General features: G+C 33.4%; 1 protein-coding gene across 1 annotated transcript; it reads right to left on the bottom strand.

Moving 5' to 3' along the window:
- Positions 1 to 3,024: 3,024 nt before the first annotated feature.
- LOC127710407 (uncharacterized) lies at positions 3,025 to 19,630 on the bottom strand. The gene is made up of 6 exons (XM_052216237.1): positions 19,525 to 19,630; positions 13,331 to 13,377; positions 11,234 to 11,326; positions 6,060 to 6,132; positions 3,282 to 4,913; positions 3,025 to 3,041 (listed from the first exon to the last, which is right to left on the bottom strand). Exons 1-6 carry the CDS (start codon positions 19,628 to 19,630, stop codon positions 3,025 to 3,027), a joined length of 1,968 nt encoding a protein of 655 aa, XP_052072197.1.
- Positions 19,631 to 19,889: the final 259 nt, after the last annotated feature.

The following is a 19,889-nucleotide window of genomic DNA, read 5'->3' as shown; positions in this document are numbered from 1 at the left end:
GAACCCTGAACAGTTGGGGCAAGTATGGACACAACATTCAAGCTTGATACAGCACTGAATTTGGATTGTAATTAAATATTTGACACAGCATAGGTTTCTCACTAAGAATGAAAGTGGTCTAAGAACTTAAAAATTTTTAATTTACCTATTCAAACCATATCATTATTATTTGTTTTTATATATAAATCAGAAATAACGAATTTAAAATGGAAAATTTTAAAGAAAAAGAAGGAAAAAAAAATCCCCCCCAATTTTTTGAACCCCCTTATGATTCATCACCCCCAAACTCAATCCCAGCTTTCCCTTTGTGGTATGGTACCTTGCAGTACAATTTCAGAGAGATCCATACACTTGAAAACAAGTTATTGTCTGGAAACTAGAAAAATGCTTGTTTTTTGGCCCCTTTTTGGCCCCAAATTCCTAAACGTTTCAGGCAATTACCCCCAAACTCAAACCCAGCTTTCCCTTTGTGATATGGAACCTTGCAGTACAATTTCATAAAGATCCATACACTTACACACAAGTTATTGTCCTGAAACTAGAAAAATGCTTGTTTTTTTGCCCCTTTTATGGCCCCTAATTACTAAAATTTTGAGGGAATTACCCCCAAAATCAATCCCAGCCTTCCCTTTGTGGTATGGTGCCTTGCAGTACAATTTCAGAGAGATCCATACATTTGAACACAAGTTATTGTCTGGAAACTAGAAAAATGCTTATTTTTGGCCCCTTATTCCTAAACTTTTTGGGCAATTACCCCCAAACTCAATTCCAGCTTTCCCTTTGTGACATGGAACCTTGTAGTACAATTTCATTAAGATCCATACACTTACACACAAGTTGTCATGAAACTAGAAAAATGCTTGTTTTTTGCCCCTTTTTGGCCCCTAATTCCTAAAATTTGGACGCAATTACCCCCAAAATCAATCCCAGCATTCCCTTTGTGATATGGAACCTTGTGATACAATGTCAGAGAGATCCATACACTTACACACAAGTTATTGTCATGAAACTAGAAAAATGCTTGTTTTTTGCCCCTTTTTGGCCTCTAATTCCTAAAATTTGGAGGCAATTACCCCCAAAATCAATCCCAGCATTCCCTTTGTGATATGGAACCTTGTGGTACACTGTCAGAGAGATCCATACACTTACACACAAGTTATGTCTGGAAGTTACAAAAATGCTTATTTTTGGCCCCTTTTTTGCCCCTAATTCCTTAACTGTGGGTACCATAACCCTCAAAAGCAATCCCCACCTTCCTTTTGTGGTATTGAACCTTATGGTAAAATTTATTGAGATCCATTCACTTAAACTAAAGTTAGAGTGCGAAAACTAATGTGTCTTCGGACGACAACGACGTCGCCGACGACGACACCAACGTCCTTCCAATATACGACCACAAAAAATTTTTTGCAGTCGTATAAAAACTACATTTGACCCCTATGTTCTATTTTTAGCCATGGCCGCCATGTTTGTCGATGGATCAAAACTTCGGATACAATTTATAAACTAGATACCCTAAGAAACATTTAGTTAAAGTTTGAAGGTATTTGGTCCAGTAGTTTCAGAGGAGAAGATTTTTGAAATAGTTTACGACGACAGACGACGACAGACATCGACAACAGACAACGGATGACGATGGACGCCAAGTGATGGCATAAGCTCACATGTGGCCCTTCGGTGAGCTAATAAAGTTAAAAGTGGTTTATTGTCATTATTTATATAATTGTTTAAAAAATATTAATACTTGATGTAATTAGAAAGCACATACCAAAAAATATTTATGGACATTTTTGTTGTTCCTTGCATGATTGACAACTTGAACTCATTGTTAGAGTCCATTAACTTTGAAACATTCAAAGGATTTATATAAGTTCAAGCTTCAAGTGATGGTTAGCTTGCCTTGGCTAACAAATTTAAAGTCGACAGTAAAATTGACAAATCACTGCATCTCGCATCTAATTATCAATTCTATTGAAAAAGCTTTTGAAAAAGCTTATCTACCATGCCTTTCCAAATCCAAAAGGCTTTGCAGTAGCCCTAAACACATGAAACAGTTTCAAAACTACTTTTGAAAACGTCTACTAAAAGATTATCTACTAATTACTGTAGAGTCATAAATTTTTACCATGTTTTTTATTATTGCAAAAATTGTGGTGAGAAAGGACTTGCAAAACTCCCATCTAAAATTTGGATAACATTATTTCTATGCAGCTTTTCCATAAATCTCAATAATCAAACTCGCATTTGTTTCGATTGTTCAATGATCACAATAATTTCTAAATCTGTTTAATCTAAAATTTTATAGATGACAGAGTGAATACTTGACCCATTTAAAATTTTTATTCATATTTTGCATGAGTAATTGAGTAAGCAATGTAAAAAAAAATGATAATAAATAAAAGGGGCTTTACCACCCTCTTCCAAAAAGTAGAAGTTTAGATTGCTAGCATGCTTTTAATGAAAAAAGGAGGAAATAACACTAATGCCACTATATCAGAAAATAATACCTTGACTATTGGGTTCCTCTTCTCCTGTTTTATTACCTGAATCTAAAACAGAAACAATGCAATTGTTATTTAAACAAAACCTATAAAACACTTCTCATAATAAGATAACTGTTGACACAGAGATATGTCTCACCAGTAATATCAGCATAAAATTCTGAGGAAGAGTCAGATGAAACCTGTACACTATTGAATCAATATAGTTGACCTCCTGAATATGACATCTGACATACAGACTTGACCATGAAAACTTCCCCTTTATGACTGATACATAAATGTCTCAGGTGAGGTCTGATGAACCTTGTCTGACAGACATGTACAGATATGTACACCTTGCAAAGGTCCTGTATACAAAATATAGTTATCCTATTACTCATAATAATGAGTATTTCAAATGATAAAAAATTTATACATTTTTTGTATGCAGTCATTAAACTATGAAAATGAGGTCAAGGACAATGGACATTTGACAGACAGAAACTTTATAACATATGGTATCTGCACAAAAAGATATGAAAACCTAAGGTCTACTAATTTCTGAAATATAAATTGTATACAAATAGTTTACTCTGCTGTCAATGCCGACAGATAATAATCCTTATAGCTCCCATTCTAAGGCTTTTTCAGAAATGGTATTTTAAACTTTTTTGAGTAAAATGTAACTATCTTGTTTGATAGAATAGACAATTTAGATCAGAACAGCTATAAATCTGATGTTTGGACCATGTAAAATCAATATGTTTACACGATTTAGCTTAGAACATAAATGAAACTCACCTAAATCAAATTGGTGAAAGAACTTCCCCACTTTAGTTATTTCTTGTATTGCCAATGGACATTGATAAACGTGTTTGTTAACTTCTTCAGAATGTCCCATATGTCTGTAGAAGGCTTCTCTTGTAGCATCTGTTACCTCCAAATTGGCAAATAATGTTGACATGTAATGCCTCATCTGAGTAGCATTAATCCTTTTTGATAATTCTGCCTTCTTACAAATTTTGTTTACACTTTTCCAGCCGCATACATGAAAGTTTGAATCTTTAATATTAGGAAATACGTATATATTAGTTTGTTTAACACCTGCTGCTTGTCTAATTTGCTGATCTGTTAGTTTTGTCATGGCCTTCCATGTGTCTTCAGGGATGAGAATTGGGAGAAGGTGACTAACACATTTACCAGATTGATATGTCAATTTATATTTCTGAAAAAGTTCCAACTCCTCTGGGTTTTTCACCTTTTTCATTTGGCTTTCATCTACCCATGCATCATCCTTTGCATCCATCCATTCTTTTAAAGTGAGTCTGCTTGGTTCCCCTCCTCTTTTTGCATGGAATAATGTTAGTCTACTAACTATAAGATCTCTGAGAAAGGTATATTCATTTGGTTCTAAAAACTTATAAGGGTCATCCAACTCTTTTATTTGTGTTAAGATAAACTGCCTAAGCTTATTAATGTCATCCTCTACTGGTAGCTGTCTAGGTCGTCTCAAGTTTTCTTGCCTATTTTTTTTGCAATTATACTCAGCATCACTAAATATTTCTCCTTTATAGTAGTCTAATAATGTATTGAAATCGTCAACTTTACTCATTTCATCTTTCTTGTTTTCTAAAATATATTTTCCTTTTAAGTGGGTAAGGACATTTTGTATAAGATGACCAACATTCTTTTTCAGTCCTGACTTCATCCCTCCGTCATCTTTTGCTGCCATTGAATTAATTCCATCCATAAAAACAGGAAAGTTCTCCATTTTAAAAATATCTAATGCAGATGTTACAGTTATATCTGATTTTTCAGCCTCCTCTTTAACATAGAAATATAAATTGGCAATTGTTCTCATCTGCTTCGTAATACTTTTCCTATTTTGCTGGGATTTGTCTTTTCTGGATACCAACTTCCTATAATAATGAAATCCAAAATCTTTTATATATGGATCACTTCTACAGAATCTTCCACTCTGGTCATCCCAAAAGGAACTCAAAATATCTTCCTTATATTCTTCTGAGTATTTGACATCCTTAACAGTTTCTATGGGTATAGCAACAGGAACCCTAGTGCATCCTTCTGCTGCAAAACATTTTATTTTGTGATTCTTCATATGTTCTTTTACAAAAAAACCATTGCAAGAAGAGCACATGGCTCTTTTCTCTATCTCACCATCTCTGTCTTTTCTTGCTTTTCGTTCTTTAATCAATTTTTTTTCGTTAAAATCATCCTCTTTCATTTTTAATAAATTATAATTATGGTAGCCTTTTCTCTTTAACACATCAAATGCCTGGTTCCTATCCCTTGGTGGGAGTTGCATTGCCATGATAACATCCTCTTCTCCTTTATGTTTTGTTTTTAGATGTCTGGTCAGATGAGTTTGAAATTTTCCACAAAACAAACAAGGTCTTTTAGGTTTGCCATTAGCTGTAAAAATGGAATTATTACTATATATATATATTTATATATACATGTATATGATACTTGCTAACTGGCAACTATGAAAACTCTTTTGATAAATTGTAGCTATTTTATGCTGCTATTATGCAGTTAACATTTTGTTTGTTTATGTACCTTACATTATACATATGACTTAAACATACATTTCTTAAATTCTAACATATTCAAGTTCTTCGAATCCTTGACTCTTGCATTTTTTGGTTTGAGCAATCCTGAAAAAAGCAAATCTAGAAAATTGTTTCAGAAGCACCAAAGGAGTACGTTTCATAAGGGTTTTATTTGGCCCCAAATGATAAGACCATTGTATCGAGAAAATAAATATTTCAATCTGATGAAGAGTGAAGTTTTCTTATAAAGCGATAAAAATTTACAACAACAAAAGGCAATGCAAAAGTAGAGCTTTTGGTGTAATTTGACAAAATCCACTAGAATTCAAACATAATTAGGTCCATGAAATATTAGAGTGCAGGCACTGACAAACTAAATATAAGTTTGAAAATCAAATATGGAAAGTGTTATCACAAACATTATGTAAAAAAAATTATTGTTGTAAACAAATGTTCATGCATGTTTCCAATCCGAAAAATCAATGGAAATTTTGACCTTTTTTAATTGAACTGACATGGAAAAATAAATTCTGTGAGATGATGAAAACAAGTGAAACTGCGAGCTTCTGCTCACTGATGATACTCCCACCCAAATGTTTCAGTAAACAGGAACCTGTTGAGTGATTAATTAGTCAGGAGCCTGTAATTCAGTGGTTGTCGCTTGTTATTTTGTAACATACATGCAGTGTAACCTGCCTAATCCAACATCTGAGTATTCCAACATCCTGCTTTAACCCACATTTTTTCATGGTCCAAAATTATGCCTATCCTTGCAGAAAAACATGAGTTTTCCAACACCCTGCTTAATTTGATAATTTTTTTTTGTCCCCTAGTGTGTCAGATAACACAGGTTACAATGAATTTCTTTTTTGGTCATTTTTTGTACTTAGTTTTCTCGTTTGAATTGTTTTACATTTGTCATTTCAGGCCTTTTATAGCTGACTTTACGTATGGGTTTTGCTCATTGCTGAAGGCCATACAGTGACCTTTTGTTCATAAAATTTACCTCTACATAAAAACAATTCAGTTTCTTCATTAGCTCCATCATCAATTACTGTTTCATTATACCTATCACCAGTCTAATTAAAAGAAAAAAATATAGCTTATCATTTTTATCATTACCAATACTGTTATTGAAGAATTAATGCAACTATGACTAAGAGATCTAGTGATAACAGATATCCAAAAATGATAAATGACAAAATAAAAATTTAAACTGCATATGACCTGTATTTCATGTTTCATAGCAATGTGTTAAAATTAAAAAGATACTGTAAAACACTATTTTTGCATTTGTTTTCAACTCATTGTTGAAGATTGCTCTTTTTGTCGAGCCTTCGACTTTTGTCGAAAAAGCGAGACATAGCGATCCTACATTCCGTCGGCGGCGGCGTCCACAAATATTCACTCTGTGGTTAAAGTTTTTGAAATTTTAATAACTTTCTTAAACTATCCTGGATTTCTACCAAACTTGGACAGAAGCTTGTTTATGATCATAAGATAATATTCAAAAGTAAATTTTGTAAAAAAAAAAATCCATTTTTCCGTATTTTACTTATAAATGGACTATTTAATACTGAGGAAGGCCCAAAGTAAAGGTAGTGCTAAGAACAGAATTTTAGTATAAGTTTAAATTCTTAGAAGTTTGGGGCATATTAATGTTAAAAATATGCCACACATCCCTATGTTTTGACCTTTGTATTACATAGTAGTGCAATTTTTTTTTACGAAATTCATAGTAAAAGGGGCACAGTTTTACAAAAATGGCTCTAAAGAGAGTTCCTATGTGAAATTGCATTGTCTATATTTACTGAAGTGCAATCTGAAGACCGTATGGTGACCTAAAGTTGTTAATTTCTGTATCTCTTGTGGAGATTGAGTTGTCTCATAGGCAATCATACCACATCTTCTTATTTTTATTTTTGATATCACCTTCAAACCAAAAAGATAATGATCATAATCACTATATGAGACCTGCCATGACAGTTTGTGTCCAATTAAATAAGTTCTTATTTTAAATATATGATGTCTGTGATAATATTTTTCCAGAGAAATGCCGTAAAAGGTCAGGGAATTATCAAATATTTTAGTCTTTGCTGGAAATGAAAAATCACTTCTGATGTTAGAGTAAACAAATTTCGCTGCCGAAATATGGCAAGTCAGGATAGTATTGCTTTACATCTTTCTACCGCCACCACAATTACTAGGTTTTATTTGAAAAGATTGAGATTTAGATTTTCTTGATGAAATTTAATAACAATAGTGAATGATCTATACCCCGTGAACTCTGAATCAGAAAAGTCTGAGAGACAAATTTCATACAGTGACATAGAGTCTGACACTGACACTAACAGTTCCATTTATGATGAATGTGTGGCCAGGTCTTAAGCTAGTGGAAGTACTGATGATATTAGTTATTAGTTAACAAATGCACACATTCAGGAGATCAGATCAGTTTTTGCATTGAAATCTAACACATGTAAAAGTATATGTATGGGAAGCCATGCAGTACAATATTGACTGGGAATCGTTGGTTGAATATAAAAATATATAAAATAGCCTCCCTTTTTTAACGAGTCAAGTTACATAACTCCTCAATGTCATTATTTTATAATAAAAAACACAAGGGAGGTTATTTCAACCAGTTGCCATGTTTCAAGGAAACTGCTCCAAGCATTTTTGAATTACTTCCTGAAAACTGAAAAATCACCATTTATTAATGAATAAAACCCCATAACTTAAAAAGTAGAATCAAAAGATTAAAATAATAAACTAGAGGCTCTCAAGAGCCTGTGTCGCTCACCTGATTCTACTTTGGTTTTGGAAATCATGTAAAAAATAGATTAAAATCATAACAGATACCCTAATAATGAGTGAGGCCAAATTTGGTTTAATATTGGTCCTGTAATTTAATAAAAAATCCTGGTGGCCATCTTGAACAGTAAATCGGCAACAAAGTAGCAACACTTAATCAGCACCTCATAAGAAACATTTATGCCATGTTTTGGTTTCATTCCATTCAGTGCACCTCTAGAAGAAGCATTTGTATGTATTTCCCATAGGGTCTTATGTTAAAGGAAGTCCCCCCATTGGCGGCCATCATGGATGAAGGATCAGCTTCAAAGTAACAAAACTTAGTCAGCACCTCATAAGGAACATTCATGCCATGTTTGGTTTCAATCCATTCAGTATGTGGTTATCTAAAAGAAGACATTTGTATGTATTGTCCATAGGGTCCTCTGTTAAACATTGTCCCCATCTGGCAGCCATCATGGATGAAGGATCAGCTTCAAAGTAACAACACTTGGTCAGCACCTCAAAAGGAACATGCATGCTATGTTTGGTTTCATTCCATTCAATGGTTCTCTAAAAGAAAACATTTGTACGTATTTCTCATAGGGTCCTATGTTAAACTAAGTCCTCCGCTGGCGGCCATCTTAGATTATGGATCAGCTTCATAGTAACAACACTTGGTCAGCACTTCATAAGGAACATTCATGCCATGTTTGGTTTCATTGCATTCAGTGGTTCTCTAAAAGAATACATTGGTATGTATTTCCCATAGGGTCCTATGTTAAACTAAGTCCCCCGCTGGCTGACATCTTGGATGATGGATCAGCTTCAAAGTAACAACACTTGGTCAACACCTCATAAGGAACATTCTTGCCATGTTTGGTTTCATTCCATTCAGTGGTTCTCTAAAAGAAGACATTTGTATGTATTTCCCATAGGGTCCTATGTTAAACTAAGTCCCCCGCTGGCGGCCATCTTGGATGATGGATCCGCTACAAAGTAACAACACTTGGTCAGCACCTCATAAGGAACATTCATGCCATGTTTGGTTTCATTCCATTCAGTGGTTCTCTAGAAGAAGTCCAAATTGTAAAAAGTTAACGCCGACGACGGACGACGGACGACGGACGCCAAGTGATGAGAAAAGCTCACTTGGCCCTTTGGGCCAGGTGAGCTAAAAAAAGGAGCTTACATCAACAGATATAAACAATTAACCATGCATTTTTTTAGTTATTGTCCAACATGTTGACAACACACAGACGTACAACAGTATACCATAATAAGTCCAGTAACTAGAGGCTCTCAAGAGCCTGTGTCGCTCACCTTGGTCTATATGCTGCAGTACATATTAAACAAAAGACACTCTACAATAACAAAGACAAAAATAGAATTCATGACAAAATTCTCTGTTTTTGTGTTTTTATGGGGTCAATTGACAATTTTGGTCATGCTTACTTATTTGTATATCTTACTTTACTGGACATTCTTGCTGCATATAGTTATCTCTATCTAAAATGATTTGGCTCAGTAGTTTCAGAGAAGATTTCTTTTAAAAGATTACAAAAATTTACGAAAAATTGTAAAAAGCTGACTTTAAGGGGCAAAAATGAAAAATGCAACCATTATACTTTTGCTTTAGTTTCAGAGATATAAACCAAAAACTGAATTTTACCCCTATGTTCAATTTTTAGTCATGTCGGTCATGTTGGTTGGCAGGCATGTCATCAGACACATTTTTTAATAGATTGTGACCCAGTTTGTTAAATTTGTCTCAGTAGTTTCAGAGGAGAAGATATGAGTAAAAGATTACAAAAATTTAACAAAACATTGTGAAAAATTGACTTTAAAGGGCAATACCTCCTGAAGGGATCAATTGACAACTTGATCATGCTTACTTATTTGTTTAGCTTACTTTGCTGAACAATTTTGCTGTTTACAGTTTATCTCTATCTAGTATAATAATCAAGATAATAACCCAAAACTGCTAAATTTCCTTAAAATTAACAATTCAGAGGCAGCAACCAAGCAACAGGTTGTCTGATGCGTCTGAAAATTTTAAAGCAGATAGATCTTCACCTGATGAACATTTTTACCCAATGTCAGATTTGTTCTAAATGCTTTTAATTTTGTTTCAGAGAGATATCCCAAAAACTGCATTTTACCTCCTGTTCTATTTTTAGCATAGGCAGCCATCTTGGATGATTGGAAAGGTCATCGGATAAATTTTTCAAACTAATTTCCATAAGGATGATTTAGGCCAAGAATGGTTTAATTTGGCTATGTAGTTTCAGAGGATGAGATTTTTTTTAAAAAGATGACAAAAATTTACCAAAAATTGTGAAAAAATTGATCTTAAAGGGCAATAACTCCTTATTAAGTCAAATGATAATTTTGTTCATGTTTACATTTTTGTAGAGCTTACTATACTGAACAATTTTGCTGTTTACAGTTTACCTCTATCTAGTACTATATTCAAGATAATAACCAAAAACTGCAAAATTTCCTTAAAATTACCAATTCAGAGGCAGCAACCCAAAAAGGGGTTGACTGATGCTTCTGAAAATTTCACAGCAGATAGATCTTCACCTGATGAACATTTTTACTCGTGTCAGATTTGCTCTAAATGCTTTAGCTTCAGAGATATATCCCAAAAACTGCATTTTACCCCCATGTTCTATTTTTAGCCAAGGTGTCCATCTTGGATGATTGGCGGGGTCATCGGATACATTTTTTAAACTAGATATCCTAAGGATGATATAGGCCAAGTTTGGTTTAATTTGGCCCAGTATTTTCAGAGTAGAAGATTTTTGAAAAAGATTACAAAAATTTACAAAAAATTGTGAAAAATTTACCTTAACGGGCAATAACTCTCTGATACATTTTTTAAACTAGACACCCTAAGGATGATATAGGCTAAGTTTGGTTTAATTTGGCCCAGTAGTTTCAGAGGAGAAAATCTTTGTAAAAGTTATTGGACGACGAACGACAGACGATGAATGACGGATGACAAGTGATGAGAAAAGCACAATTGGCCCTTTGGGCAAGGTGAGCTAAAAAGGTGTGTACAAATGCATATTTTTAACCGCTTTTTATGTACAATCTATCCTTTTATAGATCTATTTTAGAAATTATTTATTAATTGTAGCTCTTGAATTATCATATTTTTTATACTCAGATGAAGTATTAGTTGAAGAGTTCTAAATGCATACAAAATTCATAAAAAATGAAATATTATCAAGTCATAGGTATTGGGCCATAAATATTTTTTTCAAACAACAAATTAAAATTAGTGAACAGTTACATATATAATAGTTGCTTTTATCTATATGTATTGTTGGCTGAAAAAGAAGCTTGCTTTCTAGCTTTTTAACATGGTCATCTACTTACAACTGAAGGACTGACATTTTCTTCTTTACTGACTAATGCTGGTTTGACAATAGAGGAAATGTTTGTTGAATCATTCACACATGAATTGTTCAGCTGCAAAAAAACGTAAATTTTGATTACAAGTTTCAGAGGTGAGGATTTTTGTAAAGTTAACAACGACAGATGGTGACAGACTACCTTGTGAAATTTACTAAGTCCGAAAATACCACTCATTTTGAGAGTATTAGAAGAAAAATCTGTGGACATATAACTTTCACTATGTTTACAAAGAACCTACAAAATATTTAAGCTGTAGCTCAAATACTGTAGGAAGATAGCCAGATATATCATGTATCTATATTCATATGGACAAAAAAAGACAGAATGATAGATTTTCCATACATTAAATATAGTTGGGGCTAAAATGGACACAATATTAGCACTTGATACAGATCTGAATTTGGATTTTAATTAAACATTTGACACATGATAGGTTTCTGACACAGAATAACTGAAGTCAAAGAACTTAGAATTGGTTATATGATTTGAATTTACATTATTTTTTTTTGCTTTTGAGCAATACACTATGCTGTTGCAAATTGACCCCCACCCAACACCAACACCCTCTTTTTTTTGGCAAAAAAAAAAATATTTGAAGAAATTTTCTTTTTAATATCTGAAATCTGAAATGAGAAAAAAAATTGTCCCCTCCCACAATTTCTTATTTACCCCCTCCCCCAAATTTTTTCATATCCCCCACCCACATTTTCCCTTTTCCCAAAAATAATTCTTCCCCTCAAGATATGGTCATAATTTCAATTCAAATTTTTAATGGAGTTTGCAACCATAATTACCCATTTAAATACATTGTACTTAAATGTGATTGGATCTTCCTTAGACTGCATTCATACACTTAAACACAAGTTATGGTCTGGAAACTACTAAAATGCTTATTTGGGCCCCTTTTTTGGCCCCTAATTCCTAAACTGTTGGGACCATAACCCCCATAATTAATCCAAAACTTCCTTTTGAAGTAATAAACCTTGTGTATAAATTTCTTGGATTGCTATTTACTTACTAAAGTTATTGTCTGGAAACCAACCGTCTTTGGAAGAAGACAAAAACTATGACAACGACAACATGATACCAATATACGACAACAAAAATTTTTGCGGTCATATAAAAACTAAACCAAACACAACATTTACATCATGAACCAATGAACTATAAACATGAGATCAAGGACAGATGAAACCTGCCAGACTGACATGTACTTCCTACAATCATTACATAAACTACATATAGTTTACCTAAGTGCTTAAAGTATTTCAGAAACAGAACTATTCACATTTCTTTAACATTGATCAGTCTGAAATGAGATTGAGGTCAGTGAAACCTTGTCTGAAGGACATGCAGACGTTGTAAGAGACCCATATACCAAATAAAGTTATTTAATCACTCTTAATAAGTGAGACATTCACATTACAAAAAATTATGTGCCATAGTACAAGGGTGCGTCACTCACACTGTCATTTTCTATCTTCAGTGGATTGTCAAATTTGGGTTAATTGGTATTATAATTAGAAAGATCATATCATAGGGAACATGTGAACTTAAGTTTTCAGTCAATTCGACTTCAACTTCTTCAAAAACTACCTTGACCAAAAAATTTACCTTGAAGCGGGACAGATGAACTGATGAACGGACAGTAGAACAAACAGACGTACAGACCGAAAAACATAATGCTAGGTTGGGCAAAAAAACTATAATTTTTTCAAGCTGTCACTGAACCAAGAAAATGAGGTAAAGGACAACAGACATATGGCAGCAAAACTTTCATAATAAAAGGTTTTTTAATATAAATAGTTTATGCTGCTGCTGAAATAGTACTCCCTATGTCTCACATTCTGTTACTTTTGTCGCATGTGAGACAAAGACTAAGTTTTGACCAAAAGAAATTTCCTAATTTCCAGTGAAAAGTTATAAGATATTAACATCTCCATGTTATGCACAGTTAAGTAGTGGTTTTAAAACATTATAAAAACTGTACCCCTTCATTGGTACATATACATCAGCAAACTAATATTCAGTTATAAATAACAAGTAAATAAAGCATACTCTGACAGTTCTTCTTGATTGTAGTGCCTGGTGCAGTCTTGTCAGACCTGAAAAATAAAATATTTAAAGTTCAAAACAGCCATGCACAGCAATGTCAGCATAAAGCAACTTCACAAATGTTTCTGCATTGAGAAACATTACTAACTTAAAAAATCTGAAAAATGTTCTACAGGAATCTACATATTCATACCCTTTGTTTCAGTAATAAAACAAACTAGATATCATTGAGATGGGAGCCATCTCTGTGGGCCCCGCTGTGAATAATGTGTGGTAAAAAATTTGTATCTTTATCATTGGACATGGAGTTGTCAACTGAAACCAAAGTTTTTGACCTTGACCTTTGACCTAGGAAGTTGTACATAAATTATGACACACCCTCTGGTGTTGGTTTATATACATGTCAAGTTTAAACTTTGAAATCATAACGATTCTCAAGATATAGAGTGGACACGATCTTTACCACTGGACATGGGGTTGTCAACTGAAACCAAAGTTTTTGACCTTGACCTTTGACCTAGGAAGTTGTACATAAATAATGACGCACCCTCTGGTGTTGGTTTATATACATGGCAAGTATAAACTTTGAAATCATAACGGTTCTCAAGATATAGAGCGGACAGGATCTTTACCATAGGACATGGGGTTGTCAACTAAAACCAAAGTTTTTGCCCTTGACCTTTGACCTAGGAAGTTGTACATACATTATGACACACCCTCTGGTGTTGGTTAATATACATGTCAAGTATAAACTTTGAAATCATAACGGTTCTCTAGATATAGAGCGGACACAATTTGTTAGGGACAGACGGACGGACGGACAGACTGATCACTATAGGGCGGCCGCCATTCGGTGGGGCCCTAATTACATGACAGAACAACTGATGATACCCTCGATGAAATATTTCGGTAAACAGGAAGTTGCTGAGTGGTGAATCTGAAAACACATCGCACAGTAAAACTAACTTATATAAACCCTGAAACCAAATTTCACAAAACCTTGTATTGTAGTTCCTGAGAAAAATGTGACGAAAATTTTCAACTTGGCTATCATGTGTAAAATGATACAAGTGTTTGGTAAACAGGAAGTTGTTAAGTGATGAATCTGAAAACGCATAACATGGTATAGCTGACTTATATAAACCCTAAAAATAAATTTCAGAAATCCTTGAATTGTAGTTTCTGAGAAAAATGTGACGAAAATATTCATGGGACAGACAGACTGACAGACTGATGGACTGACGGAAGGATGGACAAACAGAGGTAAAACAGTATACCCCCACTTTTTGAAAGCAGGGATATAATAAAAATTAATATGTTATCTCAGGCAAATTTAATGAAAATCATTCAAATAGCTTTATTTCACTGTCAGCTTGCTTTAACAAAAAAAACAAAATATTTAGAATAGGCTATGACTTAAATAGAATTTCATGATAACTAGAAGATGCCTGAGAAATTGCGGTACAATTGGGCAAGTGTTGAGACAAAGAGTCTTTAAATTTTGCAGGCAGCCCATCGACTGAGCATGCACTAAAGCATACAAGCGAAGATCGATAACAGTCTCAGAACTGGGATATATTCTCAAAAATTGGCGTTTTCTGTGGAAAAATAACAGTTTCAGACAAATTTGGGAATAACAAAACATTACATTTATGTGTCATATCACAAAAATTTCTGACTTTGTATGGTTTCAGAGGAGTTTCGGCTCAATGCAATCGGTCACTTCCTTTAGTACATAGATTCTTGGTAAAACATGACAAGATTTAAAAAATGTACACTTGTTTGAAGTTATTTAAAATTCCATTTAGTTGTAAACCATCTGTGAAGATGCAACCTATATGTGACTTAAGCCAAGATATCCAGGTTGTGGGAGTACCTAAGCTTAAATCAGTTTATTGAATATATATCAATTATAGTTTAAAAAGAAGCATCCTCTAATAACAGCCATTTTATATTTTGGCCCAGCAATTTCCAGCAGCATGTATTTTCACATTATTTTATTTGCAATATTTTCTTTCTTATAAAATGAATATATAATAGAAAGAATGAGACTTTTTTTAGTTATTTTTGTGTATTTGGATTACTGTCCCCTTGATGTTAACAACCTATCTCCTATTCAAATTAAATTTAAATAAGTCTATCCTACCATTCTGCAAAATTACTTCACTCAAGTTGTTATAAATGCATCTTAGGTTAAGTGTTTCATAATAAATTTGGAATGCATAAAAGTATGAGATTTGTGACTAGAATTTTAACATTACGCCTTTTTTTGCTATGACAATTCATGATGGCATACATATTAAAGCTCAATAAGTTTGGTCCATCAAAAAAATAAAACACATAAGTACAGATAAAAAAATTGTAAGATTTCCCCAGAACCCAGTGTCTATATACTTCTTTATGAATCTAATAAATATTTTAAGAACTTTAACTGCAGACTGTTTGTAATGTTAACTAGAAGAAAAACTAAGTCCATATTTAAGTATTTATACAGAAAAACAGGAATTATATTTTTACAAAATTTCCTTTTAGATACTAGCTTTTGGTAATAAACAAGCTTCAGTCCAAGTTTGGTAGAAATCCAGAATAGTTAAAGAAAGTAATCAAAATTTTAAAAACTTTCACCACAGAGTGAATGTAAGGTTAACAAGCAGAATAAAATGCTCCGCTAGGTGCAACTTGATACGACCGCAGAGGTCGAACCCTGAACAGTTGGGGCAAGTATGGACACAACATTCAAGCTTGATACAGCACTGAATTTGGATTGTGATCAAATATTTGACACAGCATAGATTTCTGACACACAATGAATGTGGTCTAAGAACTTAAAAATTTTTAATTTACCTATTCAAACCATATCATTATTATTTACTTTTATATATAAATCAGATATAACCAATTTAAAACGGAAAATTATAAAGGAAAAAAAATCCCTCCCCCAAATTTTTTGAACACCTTTATGATTCATCACCCCCAAACTCAATCCCAGCCTTCCCTTTGTGGTATGGTACCTTGCAGTACAATTTCAGAGAGATCCATACACTTGAACAGAAGTTATTGTCTGGAAACTAGAAAAATGCTTGTTCTTAGGCCCCTTTTTGGCCCTAAATTCCTAAACGTTTAGGGCAATTACCCCCAAACTCAAACCCAGCTTTCCCTTTGTGATATGGAACCTTGTAGTACAATTTCATAAAGATCCATACACTTACACACAAGTTATTGTCTTGAAACTAGAATAATGCTTGTTTTTTTCCCCTTTTTTGGCCCCTAATTCCTAAAATTTTGAGGCATTTACCCCCAAAATCAATCCCAGCCTTCCCTTTGTGGTATGGTACCTTGCAGTACAATTTCAGAGAGATCCATACACTTGAACACAAGTTATTGTCTGGAAACTAGAAAAATGCTTATTTTTGGCCCCTTATTCCTAAACGTTTTGGGCAATTATCCCCAAACTCATTTCAACCTTTCCCTTTGTGATATGGAACCTTGTATTTTAATTTCAGAAAGATCCATACACTTACACACACGTTATTGTCATGAAACTAGAAAAATGCTTGTTTTTTGCCCCTTTTTTGGCCCCTAATTCCTAAAATGTTGAGGCAATTACCCCCAAAATCAATCCCAGCATTCCCTTTGTGATATGGAACCTTGTGGTACAATGTCAGAGAGATCCATACACTAACACACAAGTTATGTCTGGAAGTTACAAAAATGCTTATTTTTGGCCCCTTTTTGGTCCGTAATTCCTTAACTGTTGGTACCATAACCCCCAAAATCAATCCTAACCTTTCTTTTGTGGTATTGAATCTTATGGTAAAATTTCATAGAGATCCATTCACTTAAACTAAAGTTAGAGTGCGAAAACCAATGTGTCTTCAGACGACGATGCCGGACGACAATGACTACGACGACGATGCCAACGTCATACCAATATACGACCACAAAATTTGTTTGCGGTTGTATAAAAACTAAGTCCATTTATAAGGAAAAAACAAAAAAACAAAAACAAAAATAATTTATTTTTAAATCTTCTGATCATAAAAAAGCTTTTGTCCAAGTTTGGTAGAAATCCAGGATAGTTTAATAAAGTTATTAAAACAGACATGTGACAGAGTTGTCAAGCCACAACTGGAGATTTGGAAATTTTCAGCTGGAGTTTGGGCCTCATAACTGGAAATTTTTTATCGATCTTTTTATCGACATACACAAGATTTTTTTTAGGTGTTTGAACTGCATATCTTCCTTTTTTGTTAAAAGAACAATTATTCAATACCTTTAAACACCTGCATAGCCACTTTTACTTGATAAAATAGAAGATAAGGGGGGTTCAAATATTTATTCATCATATATAGTTCCAAGATAAAGTGATCAGCCATCATACATAGTTGGCAGAAAGTACCTCTGATTTAGCTACATTGTCAACTTTGGTACCACTACTGAACATGTTTGTAATAGAAGGTGTTGAATTGATAGAGTTGTGGGCTTTCTGGTGGGTAGCAGTCTCCATATTTTTGGTCAAGTAATTAGGGCCACCATAGTCAGCTTTGCAAGAAGTGTAGTAAGCATGGTCTCGACCCTTGGCACTGGACTTGCACCATTTGAAATCTGTTCTCCAGGCAGAGTTAAATTTGGCTAGATACTTGGTCTTCCTTAACATGCTACTGGGGTATTTGGTGATAACATACAGTTTGCATTTGTCAAATTATAAGACAAACTATAGGTATTCCATTGGCTTGGATAGAAAACAAGCCATATATATCATATTTGAGTTGATTTCATTTGACTTTGAGGTTCAGTATAAACTGTTCCATTTTTTCAGCATCAAAAATTTATTAAAGTCGTTGTTTATACTTTTCCACTGTCAGTATTTCACTTTTAATCATCCAGATGTGTGTATTAAACTAGCTAGTTGATTACTAGGTAAATGCCAATCATCTTTTGTTGTTGTATATAGTCTAATCCTTAACACCTTCATTGATTACTCGAGGCTAATTTCCTATTTACCTTTGTCACAAATTCAATAACAGGAAATGGTGACTTCCTTTTTTCTCTGACTTTTCCCATATCAATTTCAAGTTTCTCAGACTTTTTCCCTGTCCGTATCTATTTTGTAAACAGAAATTTGTACTGAAAATTTTTCGAGATTGACATTTTCAAAAAGCGGAAGATTTCAAATTTTAATGGGAGGGACGGAAGAGGGTCTGAAAAGGAGGAGATTTTAACTCCTGCCGGAAGAATCACATGTATGTTAAAATTTCAAAAACTTTAACCACAGATCTAGAGTGAATGTAATGTTAACTGCCAGAAAAACTAAGTCCATATATAAGTAATATACAGAAAAACAGGAAAAATATTTTTACAAAATTTCTTTCTGGATACTATCTTATGATCATAAACAAGCTTCTGTCCAAGTTTAGTAGAAATCCAGTATAGTGTAAGAAGTTATTAACATTTTAAAAGCTTTAACCAGAGTGAATGTAATGTTAACTGGCAGAAAAACTAAGTCCATTTAGAAGTAAAATACAGATAAATTGGATTCTTTTTTACAAAATTTCTTCTGGATACTATCTTATGATCATAAACAAGCTTCTGTCCAAGTTTGGTAGGAATCCAGTATAGTTTAAGAAAGTTATTAAGATTTCAAAAACTTTAACCAGTTTAAGGGTGAATATTTGTGGACGCCGCCTCTGCAGACGGAATGTAGGATCGCTAAGTCTTTGCTTTTTCGACAAAAGTTGAAGGATGGACAAAAACATACACAATTATAATTTATACACAAATATTTACAAAGGTCAGTCACTAAAATTTATAGAATCACTCGTGGCAGGAAACAAGTCCTAAAAGATCACTGCTGATGGTTATCTGCTTAGAATTCTCTTATTGTAAATTTGTCATAATTGTCCAAATCCTTTTAATGTATTGTAATTAATGAATTTTAATTTAAACAATTCATTTTATCTTGGGTAGGGTCAAATGAATTCATTCAGTTTTTATATCAGGTGAAATATGTTCTGAACACTATAAAAAACAGCATGCGGTGCAGATGAACTGATTTTGATTTTGTCAAGTGTATGTGAATGAATGTTGTGTCATCAATTTATACTACAAAAGTTGGTCCTCTTTTCTTCATCTGTAACTTTTCTATGAAAAGTGTTTACTAAACTATAATTTCAGATAATGTGTATATAAAGCTTTACCTAGATTTCTCATTATCACAGCACCAATATGTAGGCGGTACATTAGTAGGTCTTCTGGTGTCATTTGAAATCCTACATCACCATTTGAAAGGACTGTGTCTGCCATCTAATCAAGTAATAAAAAACACCACTTTGTATTCAAATTTGATAAATTATTGACACTCTAGTGTTAGTTTTTTCTTTTTCTTTATTGCTTTAATTATGCATACTTACGTACAAATGTAAAATGAAATAAAATTAAACTAGATGTGTCAAAACCACACGAATGGCACCATCTCAAAAAGTTGAAAAACTGCAATTTCAACAACACATGTGGACACAAACATGATGGTAGTCTCACATATCAAAAATCAACTGTGATTTTC

Source organism: Mytilus californianus, unplaced genomic scaffold (genome assembly GCF_021869535.1).
Source record: "Mytilus californianus isolate M0D057914Y unplaced genomic scaffold, xbMytCali1.0.p SCAF_77, whole genome shotgun sequence".
In the NCBI taxonomy this organism is placed as follows: Eukaryota; Metazoa; Mollusca; class Bivalvia; order Mytilida; family Mytilidae; genus Mytilus; species Mytilus californianus.
This window is presented reverse-complemented; position numbering and strand designations above follow the sequence as displayed.

Excerpts from the sequence above, each read along its gene's own strand:
- LOC127710407 (XM_052216237.1), bottom strand. The coding sequence starts at position 19,630 with ATGGCAGACACAGTCCTTTCAAATGGTGATGTAGGATTTCAAATGACA. Across the intron at positions 11,327-13,330 it reads AATCAAGAAGAACTGTCAGA|CTGAACAATTCATGTGTGAA; the intron begins GTATGCTTTATT and ends GTTTTTTTGCAG. Across the intron at positions 4,914-6,059 it reads TGAATTGTTTTTATGTAGAG|CTAATGGCAAACCTAAAAGA; the intron begins GTAAATTTTATG and ends CCATTTTTACAG.